Source organism: Urocitellus parryii, chromosome 9 (assembly GCF_045843805.1).
Source record: "Urocitellus parryii isolate mUroPar1 chromosome 9, mUroPar1.hap1, whole genome shotgun sequence".
NCBI classification, from domain to species: Eukaryota; Metazoa; Chordata; class Mammalia; order Rodentia; family Sciuridae; genus Urocitellus; species Urocitellus parryii.
Genome location: NC_135539.1, coordinates 64,189,749 through 64,207,889, shown reverse-complemented (window position 1 = coordinate 64,207,889; position 18,141 = coordinate 64,189,749). Strand labels below are relative to the sequence as shown.

The window sequence follows — 18,141 nt, the reverse complement described above, 5'->3', positions numbered from 1 at the left end:
AATTTGTATTTTTCACTTTCCTGTTCTGTTGTTAATGGTCATGTATAATATAGTTGGCTCTTTTCTTACAAAGTATAGAATTATAATAAAATCCTGTATTAATTTAGTTTGAATTCTGTATTTTAAAGTCATGTTTCTAATCATAGACACAGATGTTCAATGTGTTGTGATATTTTAAAAATGTTTTTTTGACACCTAAAAGTCAATTTAATTTTTTTTTAAACTCTCACTAAAACAAAATTCCCCTTTAACTTCTGGTTTTATTGAATCGTAAGATATCCTATGATGCTATCTTCCATATAAATGACAGTAGTTAAATATCAAATCACAGAACCAAATAAAATAAGTGCCCACATGCGCGCGCGCGCACACACACACACACACACACAAATGGGGTAGGTCCCATTTGAAATAAATATATTTAAATCCTTTCAGTAACACTCTGATGTGTTGGTTTTCAGAGATTCTGCAAAAATTCATAGTAATTTGAAATTTTTAAATATAAAAGTGCTAAGTATTTTTATATTAAACAAATTTCGTTTCCTTTCTACCCAGTTCCAATGGGAAGCAAGCAGAATCCAGTGTCTCTTTTGCCTGCGGGATCCTGTGCTCTCTCAGTTCTTGGGTCTTTGTCTGTCTAGCTGTCCACAGAGGCATATGTTCATTTCTAAAAATAAAAGCACTGAACTTTGTAGCCATTCTGAATATTTTAAAATCTCAAACCCCTGGCCAAATCTGTCCTTAGAGATCATTTATGTCTTTTATTGAACCCCGGGGGATAATAAGTGATTATTTATATTCAGAGGCTTTTGTACATTTTAAAAGTATCCACTTGCTGTGTACTTCAGGCTCCGGCACAGTGGAGTGGACATCTGGACCTCATGTCCATATTAATTTGTCTCTTAGTTACACATAAACCATTTGACCATGACCAATATTGTTATAAAGTGTATTTCTTACTATTGAAGAATATAGACTTGCTCTGAGACAGATTATAATCCTGTGCTTTAAAAGAAAAACTTCACAAAAAATGTCAGGTGTTACAGCTCATACAGAGTTCAATGTTGGCAATGAATTCGATACTTACTCCTTAAGAATGAGTTCACTACTCCCTCATATTTGGGTTGTATTTTCTGGCTTCTAAGCTTTCAGTTCATGGATTTTTTTACTTTAAGTCAGCAAAATATCATTCACTAAATTACCCACTATTATAATGTGCTCACTAGAAAAACTAACCCATGGAAAATTAAGGTTAGACAAAAGTCAGCAAATTTCTGTCTTTGACCATATATAAAATCACTAAATGTTATTCCATGTATTTAATAAATATTATAAACTATAGATAATTTATTAATTCAAAAAGCTAACTTATCCCATTTTTTATAATCATATAGCCACATTTTATTTTCATTTGGTTTTCAGAAAAAAAAATTTTAAGATATTTTTTGTGAGTTTTTCTATTAGGACTAGAATGTGAACCAGGGTCATAGTGGGGGTTGGATTTGAGGAGCCTCTGCTGGCTGGGGCCTTGGAGCAGCTCAGGAGTCCAGGCCAAAGACCGGGCACTCTGGGAATGGTAGGGGGAACAGGGGAGGGCCCAGAGAGGACAGTAGTCAGTATACATATGGCCCTGCCACCCTTGGAGTCTCCCGATCACCATGAAACCATCCAGGAGAACTGACTTCAGAGCAAAGAAATAGAGTTGGCCAGAAAGACTGCTGAGTCAAGCTGGAGGCAGGTGGAGAATTCCCGGTGAGGAAGCTCTTCTGTGTGTCTTCAGTCAGCCCTCTTGGCTTCCTCTGCCCTTTGTTTCAGGTTTTAAAGATCCAGACCTCAAAGACTTCAGCTTTGGAAAACTGAGTACAAACCATCAGCCTTCCAAAAAAAAAAAAAAAAGGGTAGAATCCATTGCTGCATTAAGATATCACTGCCCAAAATTCTGTGCTACTCTGCAGACATCACCTTTGTGGACAGATTTACACCAAGAGTTTATTAAGACCATTAGTTCATGGTAGTGTTCCTCCTCACTTTTAAAAAATGGTGCATTTCTAACTGCTATTATTATTGAAGATTTTTTTTAATTGTTTTTTAAAAGCTAAGCCATAAACTTTCCTTGAGTGCAAATCCCTGGGGGATGGAATTGTGTGGGATTGGAGGTATTAAGGATTAAATGACCATCTCAATCCCACAACCCACTTTTTATGTGACTTGATCTTGATCATTTAATTCTTAGTAAAAAAGAGAAAGGCTTTTAGAAACGTTTTTAATATTTTTAACCTTTTAAATATTTTTAAGAAAATATTTTGTATGCATTCTCTCAACACATAATACCAGTTTTAAATCCATACAATTTGTTGAATGTTAACATCAATAATAATGGTGGTGGTGGTGATGGTCATGGTGATACTGATGGTTATGATGATGATGGTAGTGGTACTGGTGGTGATGGTCACAGAGATGGTAGTAGTCATGGTGGTGGTGTTGGTGCTTGTGAGCGCCGGTAGTGGTAATAAGTACATTCACCATTTAAATGTGTCACACTGTTTCTGGTTGAATTCTCAGCATAACTCTCCTTAGTAGAATGATTGAATCAGGCTACCTGGATTCCTAGCTCAACTCATCAGTTACCAAGCTGTGAGACATTGGTTATATTGCATACTTTTAGTTTCCTTGTCTGTAAAATATGGGTAAGAATGATAGTTAAAGTTGTTGGACAGAGTAATTGATGTGATGCATATCAATAAAATGTTTCATGTGGAGTACTTAGCACAGCACTTATGGGTCCTGCAGGGATAGTGGTGTTTCCCGTTCCTCACATTAAGAAACATCCTGGAGAAGCCCAGAAACTAACCTCCAATTCTAACAAGTAAATGGTAGCACTAGAATTGGAACCTCAGGATTCATGACTTCAAAACCCTGATATTTCTAAGCACTGCCTTAGGGCAGACATTTGGGAGGAGGGTATTTGTTAACTAGTGTTGGATTCCTCTTGCTCAGCTGCCCTGCTAAGGACCCTTCCTTGCCTCTTGATCCTTTCAATAAGCCCTTAAGTCTTTTAACCAATCTTGTGTGCCCTTTTTTGAACTTGATCCAATCTAAATATGTCCCTAGTGCCTGTGAAATTCACAAGTAAGCTTAGTAATACAGTACACTGTCCACAGTTTTATGAGGCAGGATTAGACATTCCCTGTCACATGAGGTAATTCTGCTGGGGTGAACCTGAAATGACATTCATCTTCATTAATGTGACTTGTGTTACAAACACATTCTAATGTGTAATTTACTGTCTTGGCTGTGGTCTGTCATGTAAGCCCTCATATTTCTCAAATACACACACCACACACACACTCTCACACCCCCCTCCCATCTTTTCTTATACATATAAAGTGAGTTGTGGAATTGAGATGGATATCCTTAATCCTTAACACCTACAGTCCCACACAGCCCCATCTCCTAACATAGTTACACAGAAACACCCAAGTTGTCTGCTTGGAGAATCAGGATCCTTCTCTAGTTCCTCTTTTTTTATGTGTAGATCTGGCTGTAACCCTTTCTAGCATGGTTGAGGTGAACCTTTAACATTGATCTTAAAGACATTCAGGGGTTTTACTTTTTTACATTGATTACATTATTTGTTAATTATTAATGACCAATTTAGAGAGTTATTCTTCAAGGCCTGTTCTGAATTTCTTGACGAAGGGCATTGCATTATTTCCTCAAGACTTTCATGACTCATCATAAAAGTGACAAAATCATTCAGTCTCCCCTAGAATCTTACTTATCTGTGCCTCTTACATGCTTACACTGCTCTGTTTACTGGCTCTCATGTCCTTCTCTTATGCAGTTCTACAAATACCTTTATAATAGAGATTTTTACCTGTTCCTATCCCTTTATATGACATTAGTGCAGTAACTGCCTGTTAAATCAAATCTTTGGTTTTCTGAGCTTTTCTGTACCTACTTTGTAAAGATAATGTTTTGACAGTAGTCCTACATAATTTAAAGTTACAAAATGTTCAAATTTTTTCAAAGTTAAACAAAATTAATACTCCATGCTGTTAATTCAGAAATGTATGGTATACACACATATATTTATATAGGCAGATGTGAATATGTTGACATACATGTGTAAACTTTACAAGTGAGAGGGGAAATTATGCAGTTCAAGCAATCGAAACATGATTCAGTAGATATACCCTGTGAGTTTTCTTTAGCAGAGAACAAACTGGGTGGGACTAGGAAGGAGAATATGTTGTTTCCTTGGATTTTTTTTTTCATTTGGTTCACACTTAAGGAGAAAGGGACCATTCAGGGCTCATTATTATTACAAAGAAAGGCAATATCAGAAGTAAGTTCCTTTCAATTCAAAGAGATAAGTTACATTTAGCTGGAAAGAGTTGGGTACCAAGTGTTGTGTTTTGTTTTGTTTGGGGGTTGTTGTTGTTGTTGTTGTTTTGGTTTCTTGAACTTTCCCAGAATGGATAATTCTGTTTCAAACTACTCTATTTCACACTATTTTAAAACTAGGTGTCTATATTATCCTGTATGGCACAGCACAAGCTAAAACTTTCTCTGCCATGACCCACATTTTGAGTCACCCATTATGCTTCATTGGTTGGCAGAGTGCTGTTTACTTGCTGGCTTACCCTCTTGTTAATTTGTCAAACATAGAGCCTTCATTTTAATATGTGTTAACATGCTTAAAGAGATGTTTTCTTTGACATTATCTGAACAACAGAATTTTCTTTCTAGTTGAGTGTGATCAGGAGGGTTTCAAGGGGCAGAGGAAGCTGACTCAAAGAGTAGATATGATTACAGATGGAACTTCATGGGCAAGATAGCATGTTATTTGTAATCAGAACCCAGCGAAGGCTACTCAAGAGCCTGAGGAGGGGTGGAGTTGGGTTGTACCAGTAAGAAAATTGAGGGTTTCTGACCAAGTATTCCAAGAATACCAGTTCTAAAGAGGACCTCTCCTAAGAAAGTGAAGCCAAGAAAGCAATGGGGTTCATTCCTATGAGGAACATGAAAGGTTTTGCAAAAAGCTTATAATAGGGAGCATGCTCGACCCCCATTCCTAGGGGGATGTGTCCAGTGACCACAGCCCACTGGTGCCCCCTGGCGGCACTTGAGCCACCCCACATTTCATTGCCTTAAATGAGACCCCTGCGGTGAGCAGGGCAAAGTAATTTTCAGGGCCTACGGGTGTGCAAGTTTTTATTTTTTATTCAAGCTTCTTTATCATTCTATTTCTCATTTGTTTTAGGCCAAAGAACTGCCAACTTTAAAGGATAATGATTTCATTAATGAGGGCCAAAAAATCTATATTGATGACAACAACAAAAAGGTGTTCCTGGAAAAGCTGAGAAAGGATGTGGAGGTAAGTACCTGGGAAGGACAGCCGCACGTGTCTGTGTCAACACTGTTGGTTTTTTAGGAGCTTTTATCCCTTCTATTTAAATCTGCAACCAAGGTAAAAATATATATATTCTGCCTTCTCCAATCTAGATTACAAACTGATATACCTCTTGTTATGGGATCTGGTTCTGAGATGAAGTGTGCCAGTTCAGGATGACAAACCCCAGGAAGGCCTGCTATCATCTGCTGGGTATCCCCACCCTCAGGTTCCCCTGTGGTGGTTGGGGGGCTGGCCTTAGGAGTAGTTACCGCCCATGGCGGTCTTCCTGCCCACAGACACCAGTACGGGAAGGGTGGGGGAGCGCTGGGTTCTGTCAGACAGCAGAGCATGGCAAAAAAAAAAAAAATGTTTAGTAACTGTTAGAATCTTGGCACTCTTCCCTCTAAACCACATCTCAGTGTTGGTAAACGCAGCCACAGTCGCTGGTTGCTTTTCAAATTTCCACCAGCCACCAGGCATATTCTCATGGGGCTGGAGAGCCAGGCTTGCCCTGGGGGAGGGTGGGGAGAAATAAGACCCAGCTTTCCAGGGGGCTTTCAGGTTGTCATGGAGGAGAGCTCTTTGTAAATACTGTGTTAAGAATTAAAAAATACCTCTTCCTATCGTCTTGCTTAGTATAAAGACATTGCAGCTGTCCCATTGGGCTTCCTTATTTCATTATTTGAGAAATAAGCTCAGAGAAAACCTTATTTTCTTAGAATTTGTTGAGTTACAAGACAGATAAAAGAGAATTCTAATTTAGGCAATTACTAAACTAAGTTTCTCTAGGCTGTTCCTCTCGTTCGTGTGTGCTCTTTTTTCTTTTTACTGACGTACTGTTCCCCACATACTAAGATCTGCTACTTAGAGGGAGGCTTTGTGGAAAGATTTTCTTTTTCATGTCATTAAACAAAAACAATTAAACTGGCTAGAGCCAAAGAATGAATGTCATGCATTTGATTCCCCATGAAGGCAGAAGCAGTATTTTAATTTTCTTTTTAATCTTCTAACAGTTCTTTTCATCGCAAAACACTCAGGCTGACCAAGTTTGTTCCTAATTATTTTTAGATCATTTAACAAAATTTTTTCACATTATTTTAACCTCCATGGTATGCATATTTGGATTAGAACATTAGTATTGGTTACTTGTGAAGTATATAAGTGTCTAGTTAAAAGAAAAACAGTGTTTGCTTTTATCATGTAACATTTTTCTCTGGTCTTTTATTAATAAACACGTATTTTTCCTCAGTTGTCAGTGATTATTATTAAGCATTTCCTCTTTGTTTGGGGGTCAACTTGATTTAACTGGTAATGAAATACAGTACCACAGGGAAAATATTCTCTTTTGGATTTCTACTGATTAATCAGCAGATCTTTGATCCTGAGAATAATATTCTTTTAGCAATGATGGTAAATAGCCCTCGGGTTATCTGTGGCCTGCCCCCCAAAAAAAATTTTTTTTATTTTTTTTCTGTTGGCTGTGCATCTCTATATTTAGCCTCCAGAAATAACGTAACTCGGGCAGTTGAAACTTACAGTTGAATTACACGAGGATCCTCTTAGCCTTTTGTTGTCTCTAATAATGTCGTTGATTAAAGGATTGGATAGTTTAATCCCGTTCGTGGCTCTCACACTCAGCGGTTTTGTTGAAATGAAGGCAGAGCATAAAGCGTTCTTTCATTTAAAAATTTCTCAATGGCTGATAACAGTGTCTTTAGTTGTGAAATTCATGCAGAAGCATCATTAAATTTTTAAGCAGGTAATTATGGTGAAGTAGCTTGACATCTGATCTTGATAATGAGACCAGAATTTAATCTAGTTTTCTTTTTCTCATCAGTTCCACACTTTCTAATTTAGCTGACTGGCCTAGCCACTGAAGTTTGAGTAGAGTTTGTTTTGTTTAGTCTTTTTTTTTTTTTTTTCATTTTTGTTTTCTTTTCATTCTGCTTAAAAGTAAAATGTCCGAACCTATTATGACTCAGTAAATGATCTATTTTTCCCCCTAAAAATGGAATTTTATTTGAGAATCTGTTGCTTTTTTTCCTACAATTGAAATCCTTTCTTACTAGTCACTTGTCAGGCTGGGGACTTTAGTCCAGATAGTTTTACACATAACTAAACATTCAGGAGGATACTATGTAGAAAATGAAAGTCACTTTCTGCCCTGCTTCTTGTCCACTCTGGTCATGACCCTGGAGAATCACCTGGATCTCTCCTCTGTTGGCTCACACTGAGCTGATATTACACAGTACAAACTGTGCTCTCCACATGGAGTACAGCACATCTCAGCTGTCTCAAGTTTATGGACCCATAACTATGGCAGTGAGCAAGAGGTGGATGAGGTAGGGGCTAATGTCCTTTCTGTGCAGTCATTATCTCTTTTTATGCTTAGAACAGCTCGTGAAAGGTGGGTACTATTACTATCCCAGTTTAATGAATGCAAAAACTGAGTTCAGAGATCTGTGTAATTTGCTCAAAGACACAGAGCTACTAAGTGGAGACAGAAATTTGAGACCATCAGAGACCTCACTCCTAAATACACAGATGTCAAATGTACATTCAAAATGGTTCTGAAAGCAGAGCTGAAATTTTCTTTTCTGAAAGACGAGAATTAAAATTTTTAACAAGTGATCAAATGTTGAATAGGGTTGACTAGAATTTTAATTTACATCTCAGGTGTGTTGGGAGATGGTAATTTATTAAAGCAAATGTGTGACTAAAGTTAGAAAGTAAGGTTCATTTAAATCTGTTGTGAAGGATAGTACATTCACTGCTCCTCTGACATGTGGTTTGGTAGAAGAGTTTGGGATGGGGCTTAAAGAGTGTGAGGAAGGTGCCAGCACCCAGATTTGTTATAGGCTGAGAGCACAGTTCAGTGGTACAGTGTGTGCTTAGCAAGCTCAAGCTCTAGGTTCCATTCTATCTATATCTATCTATATCTGTGTGTGTGTGTGTGTGTGTGTGTGTGTGTGTGTGTGTATAATGAGGAATTAATTATTAAGGAATCAGACTCAGTGGGATATTCTGAAAGAAAAAGAGGTAGATCAGAGATCTGGCGGGTAATTGTGAAGACCTTAGAAAGAAGGAAAAGTAGGGAACATAAAGACTTAAAAATCTTCACACATTGAAATCTTTTGTACTTGAAAAGCAAACACATGAGTTAGAGGCTTGAAGGAAGGAACAGGGAAAACAGAGCAGCTGTGTCTCAAGTTCCTGTCATTAGCTGGAGGCCAGTCCCACAGCTGAGCCATCCTGTCTGCCTTCCCTGCCCCTGGGCTCCCAGCCCACAGTGGTTTCGTGATTTCATGTTGCAGATCTTCTCTAACAGGAATCTCGGTTTCAACAGCCCACTTAATTTCACTCTACCTCGGAAGATATTTGAAATGAAGTTTGTGAAAGACAAGAGCTAGTGATACAGGCTTTTCTACAGTTCTCTTCCCAGCCCATCAGCTTGAGCCAGTGTCCCTTGCATATTTGATGATCAAAGAAAGGCCTTCTACCATAGTAGAAATCAGACTGGCAGTTGTAGTACCGTTTCCCACTATTGTGCACAAGACACCATAGTCTTGGCTACATTATCTGTTTTATCCTTTCCGTACCCCTGGGAGGTAAGTGCTATTATCCCATTTTATGTTATAGTAACTGAGGCTCAGAGAGGTAAACTACTTAAGGCACAGAGCTAATGAGATATAAATAAGACTCCCCTTTACGACTCCAAAACCTAGACTTGATTTTTTTTTTTTAAGAGGGAGAGAGAGAAAAAAATTTTTAATATTTATCTTTTAGTTTTCGGTGGACACAACATCTTTATTTTTTTTTTTTTACGTGGTGCTGAGGATCGAACCCATCACCCCACGCATGCCAGGTGAACACGCTACCACTTGAGCCACATCCCAGTCCCTGAGGCTGGTCCTGTGGCTGGCTTAGTGATAGATCATTTGCCAGTAAATGCAAAGCCCAGGGTTCCATCTCCAAGAAGAAGAAAATTGATACTTAAAAGATTGATACTTTTTTTTTTTTAACCAGGGATTGAACCCAGGGGCACTTAACCACTGAACCACATCCTCAGCCCTTTTTTATGTTTTATTTTGAGACAAGATCTCACAGAGTTGCTTAGGGCTTCACTAAGTTGCTAAGGCTAGCTTTGAACTTGCCATCCTTCTGCCTCAGCCTCCCGAGCCACCAGGATTACAGGCATATACCACAGGGCCCGGTGCTTCTCTCTACTTTTAAATAATTATATTTCTCCATATCTGAGTATAATATTTATATTCTCCATATCTGAGTATAATATTTATATAAGTTCTTTTTGTCTGAGTTCAAAACACATGGGGAAGTTTTAGCGGGCCCAAGGGATCCATGTGGGAAGGTGCCCACATGGGAGCTGGGAAAGGACTGGTGGCAGAGCAGGCTGCCTGGGCCTATGGAGAGGAAAAGTCATGGGAGGCGGCTGGTCAGCAGCCCCCTGGAGCAGGTGCACCCAGAAGTCCTCCATCCTTGCCAGTGAGGGAACGTGCCTCCTCACTCCTCTCTGAGATGTCTCAGGATAAAGAAACGGCCTGCAGGTCTCCACAGATTTATTTCATTTTCAGCCAGAACTTCAAGGCCTGTCATTTCTTATACTTGCCCTTTGTGTATGAAGTTTGTCTCCTCAATTCTGTCAGAATGGCCCAGAGGCCTGTCAGCCACTCCACTCAGTGATCAGGAACGGTTCTGAGTTCTTCAAGAGTCAGGGGTGCACACCTTCTTGGACTGCATAAGCTCAGAATCAATCAGAACTAGAATCAAAGCAGAGCCACCAGCTGGGGGATTAGGAAGCCAGCCGTTTAGTCCCAGCCAGCAGATGGACCGCTGCCATGCGCACCCAGTAACCCGTCCACACCGAGTGAATCAGTTGAAACACTGCACTTAAAAGCACATACCTGGGTGCATCCACCCAATAAAAAAGGAAGAAAAAAAATCATGGCATGGAAAGTCAAAGAACTTGGCATACAGGAGTAGCCAAACCCACAGAGCTAGGTCTTGCCTGACAGTGTATTCCAGCCAGGCCTGCACCAGAGAAAAGCGGGTAAAAGGAACCACCAGGCAAAACACTTTCAGCTTCTTCCATCCCCCTCCTTCCACCCCCAGGCCTGACAAGGGTCAGGACAGAGGGACCCCACTACTCGTGATAGCACTAACAAAATTCATTTGCTGGTTGACTGGGACACTTGGGCTTTTACTTATTCATGATGGACCACATAATAATTTCCTCTGCAGGGTGTGCTGAATTTCAGAATGCTTTCCCAAACCACTCCGAGACACTGCTGGAAGCCACTTGGGAGGTCCCTTTTTTTTTCCTGTTAGCCAGTCTCATTGTTGAGAGAAACTTTCCCTTCCCTCTCTCTGGCCAGTCATGTTCTCTGTTCTCTGGTGTAACCCAGCCTCATGTGAGAAATGCATGCCTCAGCATGCAACTTTGCATTTCAGGGAAAATAACCCTAACTCTAAACTGGCCCCAAGTACAAGGCTGTGTTTTAGCCAGAAAAACTGTCTTGGAGTGTGAGACCCTCATGCAGGGGGATTGGAGGACCCCTTTGGCACCTCTGCCTCCCTTTCCCTCACAGCCTTCCCTATATGTGAGTTGGTCTTTAAATCTTGCTTAAGATATAGCTGACTGTGTCGACTCCTCCCTCCAGTTCCTTGCCCAGTTAAAGCTCATGGACTACAGCCTTCTGGTGGGAATTCATGACGTGGAGAGAGCCGAGCAAGAGGAGGTGGAGTGCGAAGAGAATGATGGGGAGGAGGAGGGGGAAAGCGACAGCACCCATCCAGTTGGGACCCCACCAGACAGTCCCGGAAATACACTCAACAGCTCACCACCCTTGGCACCCGGGGAGTTCGATCCAAACATCGATGTTTATGGAATTAAATGCCACGAAAGTAAGCTCAGTTACCATCAATACTTTTTACCAATGAAGTGGTTTGATTTTTTGCACCGTGATGCATCAGTAATCATGACCCCAGTTACAAGTGTGCTGTCCTGTAAGACTTCTCTCCAAAGTGCAAGTAAATTTGAGATCAAAAGTATGTTAAAGGGAAATGGAATCTTTCTGATGTTAGAATTAAATTAAATCAGATCCTTGAATTTTGTGATGTTGAGGGAATAGGGAAAAACCACCAACTATTTTAGCTTTATAACTTATACATTTACAGATATAAATATCTATATACATACATATACACATTTATAGGTAAGATATACAAGAAATATTTTTAAATATTGTCAAATATTTTTTCTTAGCTGTCTTTCTTATTTATTTATATCCATGTGGTGCTGAGGATTGAGCCCATGGCCTTACACATACTAGGCAAGTACTCAGAGAAACACCCATGTCCCCTGCCTTATCTTTTAAGTAAGTCAAAAGTATCACAAGTCTATCCTGAGTGAGGCACATGTGTGGAGCTCACGATGACCTTCAGGTGGCCTTCTTGTGGGAATAGGACCCTCTTCTATAAGTCAGATTCATCTTAATCCTTAATATCTATGTAATTGAATATTTGAAGGAATATTATATTCTTCCTTAGCCATTTATTCAAAAGTCTTAGTTATATTGTTTTTGTTGTTTGAGCAATAAAACATGCACCCTTTTTTTGTTTTGTTTTGTACTAGGGATTGAATATGCTAGGAAAGTTCTACCATGGAGCTATCCCCTCACAACATTTTGTAAAATCTCAAACTGCATCTTAACCAAGTGGGTCTGAGTTGTTTTAATCTTTTTATTTTTCTCACCAAAATTGTTTCTTTAACATAGAAAATTACTGTCAAATTCATGTTTCTTACCATTTATCATTTGAAACATCATAATTTTGAAAATATATAGGAAGTAGATAATGGAAGGAAAACCTTCATCAATTCTGATACTGTGTCCAATGAGAATTATGAACAGTGTATCTAAGAGTAGAAAAGCCTTAATGAACATAATTAGTTCTACTAGTTAGAGCATTTTAAAAATAGCATTTTTCTTTATACCAAATTAGTACACTATCATGAAACAAAATAAAGATTAACAAAAATATAAACACTTGATCTCACCCTCGGACCTCTGCTGTTCATATTCTGGGGCTGTGATGTTGACTTTTGTTTGTTTGTTTAGGGTTTTTATTGTTGTTACTTTTTGGATTGAAAGAAGATTGAGTCCAGGGAACACAGCAGAGATGCAGGAAAGACTGTTAGCTGGTTTCACTGCCCCACCTGCTGACTCCCCCTCACCAGCTCACTCCTCTGCTCTTCTCCCTTTCCAGACTCACCTAGGAAGGAGGTGTACTTCATGGCGATCATTGACATTCTTACTCATTACGACGCAAAAAAGAAGGCTGCCCATGCCGCAAAAACTGTTAAACATGGCGTAAGTGTCTCAGCTTCTTCCTTCTCTCTGCCCTTCCACACCCATCTGTTCCAAGTCCTCTAGGTGATGCTTGTCTGAATGCAAGGCTCAGAGCCAGCAAGGTCCAGCTGTGACCCCTGCACTTACCCTGACTTCTGTGCCTCCAGAGAGTCTCTTGGAGTTTCTGCACTGGGGATATGAATAGCCATATGCATCACTAGAATATTATAAAGATTCTTCTGTATTTGAAAAACACTCAAGAAATAAAAGTTTAGGAAAGATAGTTTAGTGTCTTCATATGAAATGTTCCAAGCTGAAGTAGGATTCTCCTGAATATGCAGGATTCTATTTCTTTTCTTAGTAAATTGTATTTTGTTCCTATTACAGAAATCTCTTGAGTATAATATCTAAGTTTCATAACAGCAACCCCTCACATTTATCCTTTTTTGCTCAGAATTATCATTATCCTAGGCATATGAACTTGCATTGCAGAGATCCATTACAGCCTTCCAGGTACTAAAAAATCATGAAGCCCCATCCCATGCAGATGAACTTGGGTCCTATTTGTTGACACTGGAGGAGAGGTGCCTCCCAGAGATTGTGTGGAGCTAACCAAGATACACCAGGACCAGCAAACTCAATTAAAGGCTCTTTGTCATCCCAGAGATGGAACCAGCCTAAAACCATATGCCACTGGCCAAAGAAATATTTCAGTCTTATCAACAATAGCTATGGTGGCTCTGCCATATGCAGGCCACAGACCATAGACCAAGGCCCAGTGAGCACATCAGTAAGAGAGGTGTACAGTGGGTCACCATCAGAACCTTCTGAGCACCGTTTTCATTATGCACATGACAGGCACACTGTCCTTTTTCCCCTGGTTATTCCAGCTCATAAGTTGAGGGAAAGGTCTTCAGAAGGCTCCATGTTGGTTCTCATGTTCTGCTCAGATGAAAACCATCAGTAATTTCAAAGACAGGATTGTAGCAGAATCCCTGTGTCATTTTCCCACTTGTATGACCTTGAGGAAATATTTTGGGAGCTTTAGTTCCCTAGACTGATAAAGGGGTTCTAATGCCTTGCTTGGTAGGGGGTTACAGGGGGATGTATGAGCACACTATGAAACTGAAGTGTACCATGGCCAACATGGCTCCGTCTTAGTCTCCCAAGTAAGTTACCAGTTTAGCTCTGTAACATGGCCTAAAATCATAGGCAGTTTGTAAGAACAAAACATTACTCTTAGCAAAGAGGTGCTGTGCTAAGTTGGTGTTAGGGGTCAGCCTGCCATCATGGCCTGCTCTTCAGTGGAAACCCCAGCAGGACAGGCCTAGAAATTACCAGTTTGCCCATGAACTTGAGTGTCTAACCATAGAACCTAGGGACTTAAACTCTGGCCTTACCCTTTGTAGTTCAGGAAGCTGGCCAGTAGCTGCCTTGAGTGTGCCGGTCAGCACTGTTCATCTCAGAATAGAAAATCCCCCCTGGGCTTCTGCAAGGGGTCATGCTTCCTGACTCTATGCAGGTCTCTGTGAAAGGAGAACAGTGGCACCCCTGTCCTGCTGCCAAGACACCAGCCCCTCCCCCTTGGGGGTGCCAGGAGTGTCACCTGGCTATGGTACCAGGAAAGAGCCTGGGGCAGTGTCCCAGGATCTGTCACTGCTATCACTTACCTCTTGTAAAATGAGGAGGTCCTGAAAAATTAACACAATCCTTGTTGTTATCAAGGTTTCACTTTTGCCAGTTGTTCCTTTTTGTCATTCTCCAGTCTGCCTTCTTGCAAAGTAAATGCATTGTCCCTTTGTCTCTAAATGTCAGCCATATCAATTTGATGTTAATGTACCAAACATGGCCAGTTTTATTTTATTTTTTTTAGATTGTAAATTTTCTTTATATATATAAAGATAATTTACAATCTAAAAAATATATATATTTATCACATATATACATATATGTGATAATAATCTCTAGTGCTGCTGTGAGCCTTTGCTTCATTTTCAGACATAGATTCATAGGCATCTTGATTACTGGGCCAAACAGCCTAGATAATTTGGGTTACAGTTCAACGTTAGAGACTACAGAGATGTGAACATTGTTAGCTGGAGGGCTGGGGTGTAGCTCACTTGCCCATCATGCTTGAGGACTTTCATTGGATCCCTATTACTACCAAAAAAAATATATTCATTATATTATTATTATATGCATTATATTATTATATGCATTATATTCATCTGCAATGGGAAATAACTATAAATATCGAGTAGTAATTTAGGGAAACCATAAACATTATATCAATATTCTTTTCCTCTGAAACTGCCTAGGCTGGAGCCGAGATCTCAACAGTGAATCCAGAACAGTATTCAAAGCGCTTTTTGGACTTTATTGGTCACATCTTGACGTAACCTCCCACACAGCCTTGGACAGACATGAGCGTGGGAAGGACAGAGGTGGCTTCGGTGTAGGAAAAATGAAAACCAAACTCAATGAAGCACTCATCTTGCAGGAAGCAAACCTCCTTGTTTACATCTTCAGGCCAAGATGACTGATTTGGGGGCTACTCGCTTTAACAGCTACCTGATATTTCCCAGCATCGTTCTAGCTATTTCTGACTTTCTGTGTGTGCGTGTACGCACACACACTCGCGTGCACATTTTAAAATAATCAATTAATTAATTAATTAAAACCCATCGGCTTGAATCAGAATGTGTTACCACAGGAAACCCTCTGATTCGGGCTGTGGCCGAAGGAATGAGTGAAGGAATGAATGAGCACATGGGGGGAGGGTAGAAGGAAACGCACGTCAGAGCAGCCGGGTAGGCATCACAGGATAAACTGTGGATCAGTTTATTGTTTTTGAGTTGAAAGATGTGAGACAGTATTCATAATAATAATGAAGATAATAATAATGATGATAATAATAATGATGATGATTAAAAGGAAAAAAAGAAAACTTTACTGCGAATGTTACACTTCCACCCCGCACGCAGACACTCCTTAATAGTTGTCACCTGAGCCCCCGGGCACTGGATGGGAGAATGCTGGCATCTCCATGTGCACTGGTTTGGGGTTCCATCCCCACAGTGTGGGGATCCCTAGTATCCTGGAGTAACACCCCTCCTCCTCCTCCAAGAAGCTGATGCCAGGACTCTGTCTACATTTTCACCTCCGTAAATATGTGCAGGAAAACTGCTTGCTTCCCTTCTCTTGCCTGGAGACTCACTGTTACACCCTATGTTGCAGTCTAGGAATTAATGCTACAACATAAAAACCAAGCTTACCTGAGAGGCGCATAGTTTGGGGCAATGGTAGCTACATCTCCCGCTGCAGGAAGATGAGCAAAGTAATAAAACTGAATTCTCCCTGGATCAAACGCAGATCTGAATTATAAGAGTTTTGTGTTTGACCACCGTTTGAACAACAGTGGTGTTTTGTTACGAATTATCCCTTTAACTGAAACCCTCAGTTTTACTGTTTACATTATTAGGAAAACAGGGATATTTTTGAATCTAAAAATTTAATATACAGCATGTGATTTTTGAAGTTTACATGTAAAGTCATTTTACAGTGTAGGTGAAATGATGTTTGTTGTATTTTGAGATGTGTCCTGCAGTTGTGTTTTTGAGTGAATGTTTTGTTCAAAGTATGTGGTAGACAGTCTTACAATAAAAAGAAAAGGATTGTTTTGTCTCCTCCAGATGTACATTTATCAACCTAATGATTTAAAAAAAATTAATCCAAATCTGGTTATATAAGTTCATTGCCCTAAACTGTGCTGATTGTGTTTAATCAGGTTAAAAAGTTCCAACATAAACCATAGAACTACCAACTTCTCTGCATTTTCTAAATGGCATCAAGTTATAAAATATTAGACTTGCTTAGAGTAGGTTATCAACTTATATGCTGTGCTAAAAGCTGTGCCTTTAAAACTCTTTGTTCAAAACATGAGATGGTTTTTGTAGGCAGTTTCAGAAAAGGAAAAATAAATCTACCCTTTGATAATAACCTACAACCCCCCCCCACCCCCCAAGCTGCCTCTTCCCGGCACTTTACTGGAGGCTGCAGCTGTGCCCAGGGTATGTGGGCTGCCTTCACAGCGTCTCTGGAAGCCAGCAGCAGTGTCATCCCATTACCATCTCCTGACTTTACATGATCTGTTCTCCAGTGATGTTAGCTCCACTGTAACATAGTTGCACAAGTCTGTATTTTATGTGTTTAAATTAATCAGTGCTATGATTTGGTTCTCCACTACCACCATTAATTATGGCATCAACCCCACCCACTTCAGTGTCCCAAAGTTGTACCATGGTTCCTTTGACCCAAGACTTACAGATATGAGACCCTGAAGTAAAGACAAGGTACATATTCATGATTTGAGTAACCATTTTCTTTGTCACCAATCTGTGTATGCTTTTAGAAGTTTACAAAATGCTTTATTTTTGTCTGTAACAGCCTCTGTCAATCATTTCTGTTGATAAACTGTTTGGACAGAGTGAGGAAGTTTGCCTTGTATCTCCCAGTGCTAACAATACACTCCAGTCATGAGCCAGGCTTTACAAAATAAAGCACTTTGATGACTCACAAGGTGGATCCTTTATTCTTTTGTCTCAGCTGTGTTTCTCTGTGCTGCCAACGAATTTTAAATGCTCAGTACTCAGAGTATCTACCTAATCCATGAAAAGGTAAAAGTCAACTTGAATTTTTGCAGTTTCGAGAGCATTGCCTTCAATGTGTGAACTATTTTCTCATTAAATAAAAATTACTTTTCTAATAAAACTTTCTTCAAGATGGACAGGTAGAGAAAAAAAAAATCTCTTTGGAGAATACCCCAGAAGCCACATGGTTATCTTAAGTTTTGACCCATCTTAGTTCTGTGGGTCAGCATTTTTTGAAACCTTCATTGGGATACTTTGATGGAGAGAAGTCCATCTTATGTCATCCCACTATTGTTGGTGCCTGGTGAGCAAACATGGTGCTGTGGTAGCACTTGTTCTGGAAATGCACACTCTACTTCAGTTGATACTAGGGGATGGTTTAAACATGGTGCATGTTTCACATTGTTTGTGTGGAGTTTGGTCCCCAAGGAACAGGAGACCAACACGGGAAACTGCACCAACTGCACTGAGCCACACAAGAACACACAAGACACACCTCAAACCATCACCAGCGCCTCAATTCACTAAGGTGTGAGGCATCATGCACACCTGCCTCTGGAGCCAGGACTTTCTGCCTGGCCTCAGATCACCCTTCTTTCTCCACTTTATAATCACCAAGAGCTGCGATCCTCTGACAGCCATGATCATAGGCTCTACTCAATTTTTCAGAGTTTTTTGTATTTACTTTGGTATTTATATTTTCTAGCCATTTAGCATGTTGGAAACT

The 18,141-nt window shown here is 39.9% G+C and overlaps 1 protein-coding gene across 3 annotated transcripts in view; it reads left to right on the top strand.

The window, feature by feature from the left end:
* The window catches only part of Pip4k2a (phosphatidylinositol-5-phosphate 4-kinase type 2 alpha), a 154,205-nt gene extending 136,887 nt beyond the window's left edge, over positions 1-17,318 (top strand). For all 3 annotated transcript variants that reach the window (XM_077802993.1, XM_077802992.1, XM_077802991.1), the window contains 4 exons: positions 5,267-5,380; positions 11,077-11,320; positions 12,683-12,786; positions 15,084-17,318. In XM_077802993.1, the coding sequence (XP_077659119.1) occupies positions 5,267-5,380; positions 11,077-11,320; positions 12,683-12,786; positions 15,084-15,164 (543 nt within the window). In that variant the 3' untranslated portion in view covers positions 15,165-17,318. The remainder of the gene's footprint in view (positions 1-5,266; positions 5,381-11,076; positions 11,321-12,682; positions 12,787-15,083) is intronic.
* The last annotated feature ends 823 nt before the right edge of the window (positions 17,319-18,141 follow it).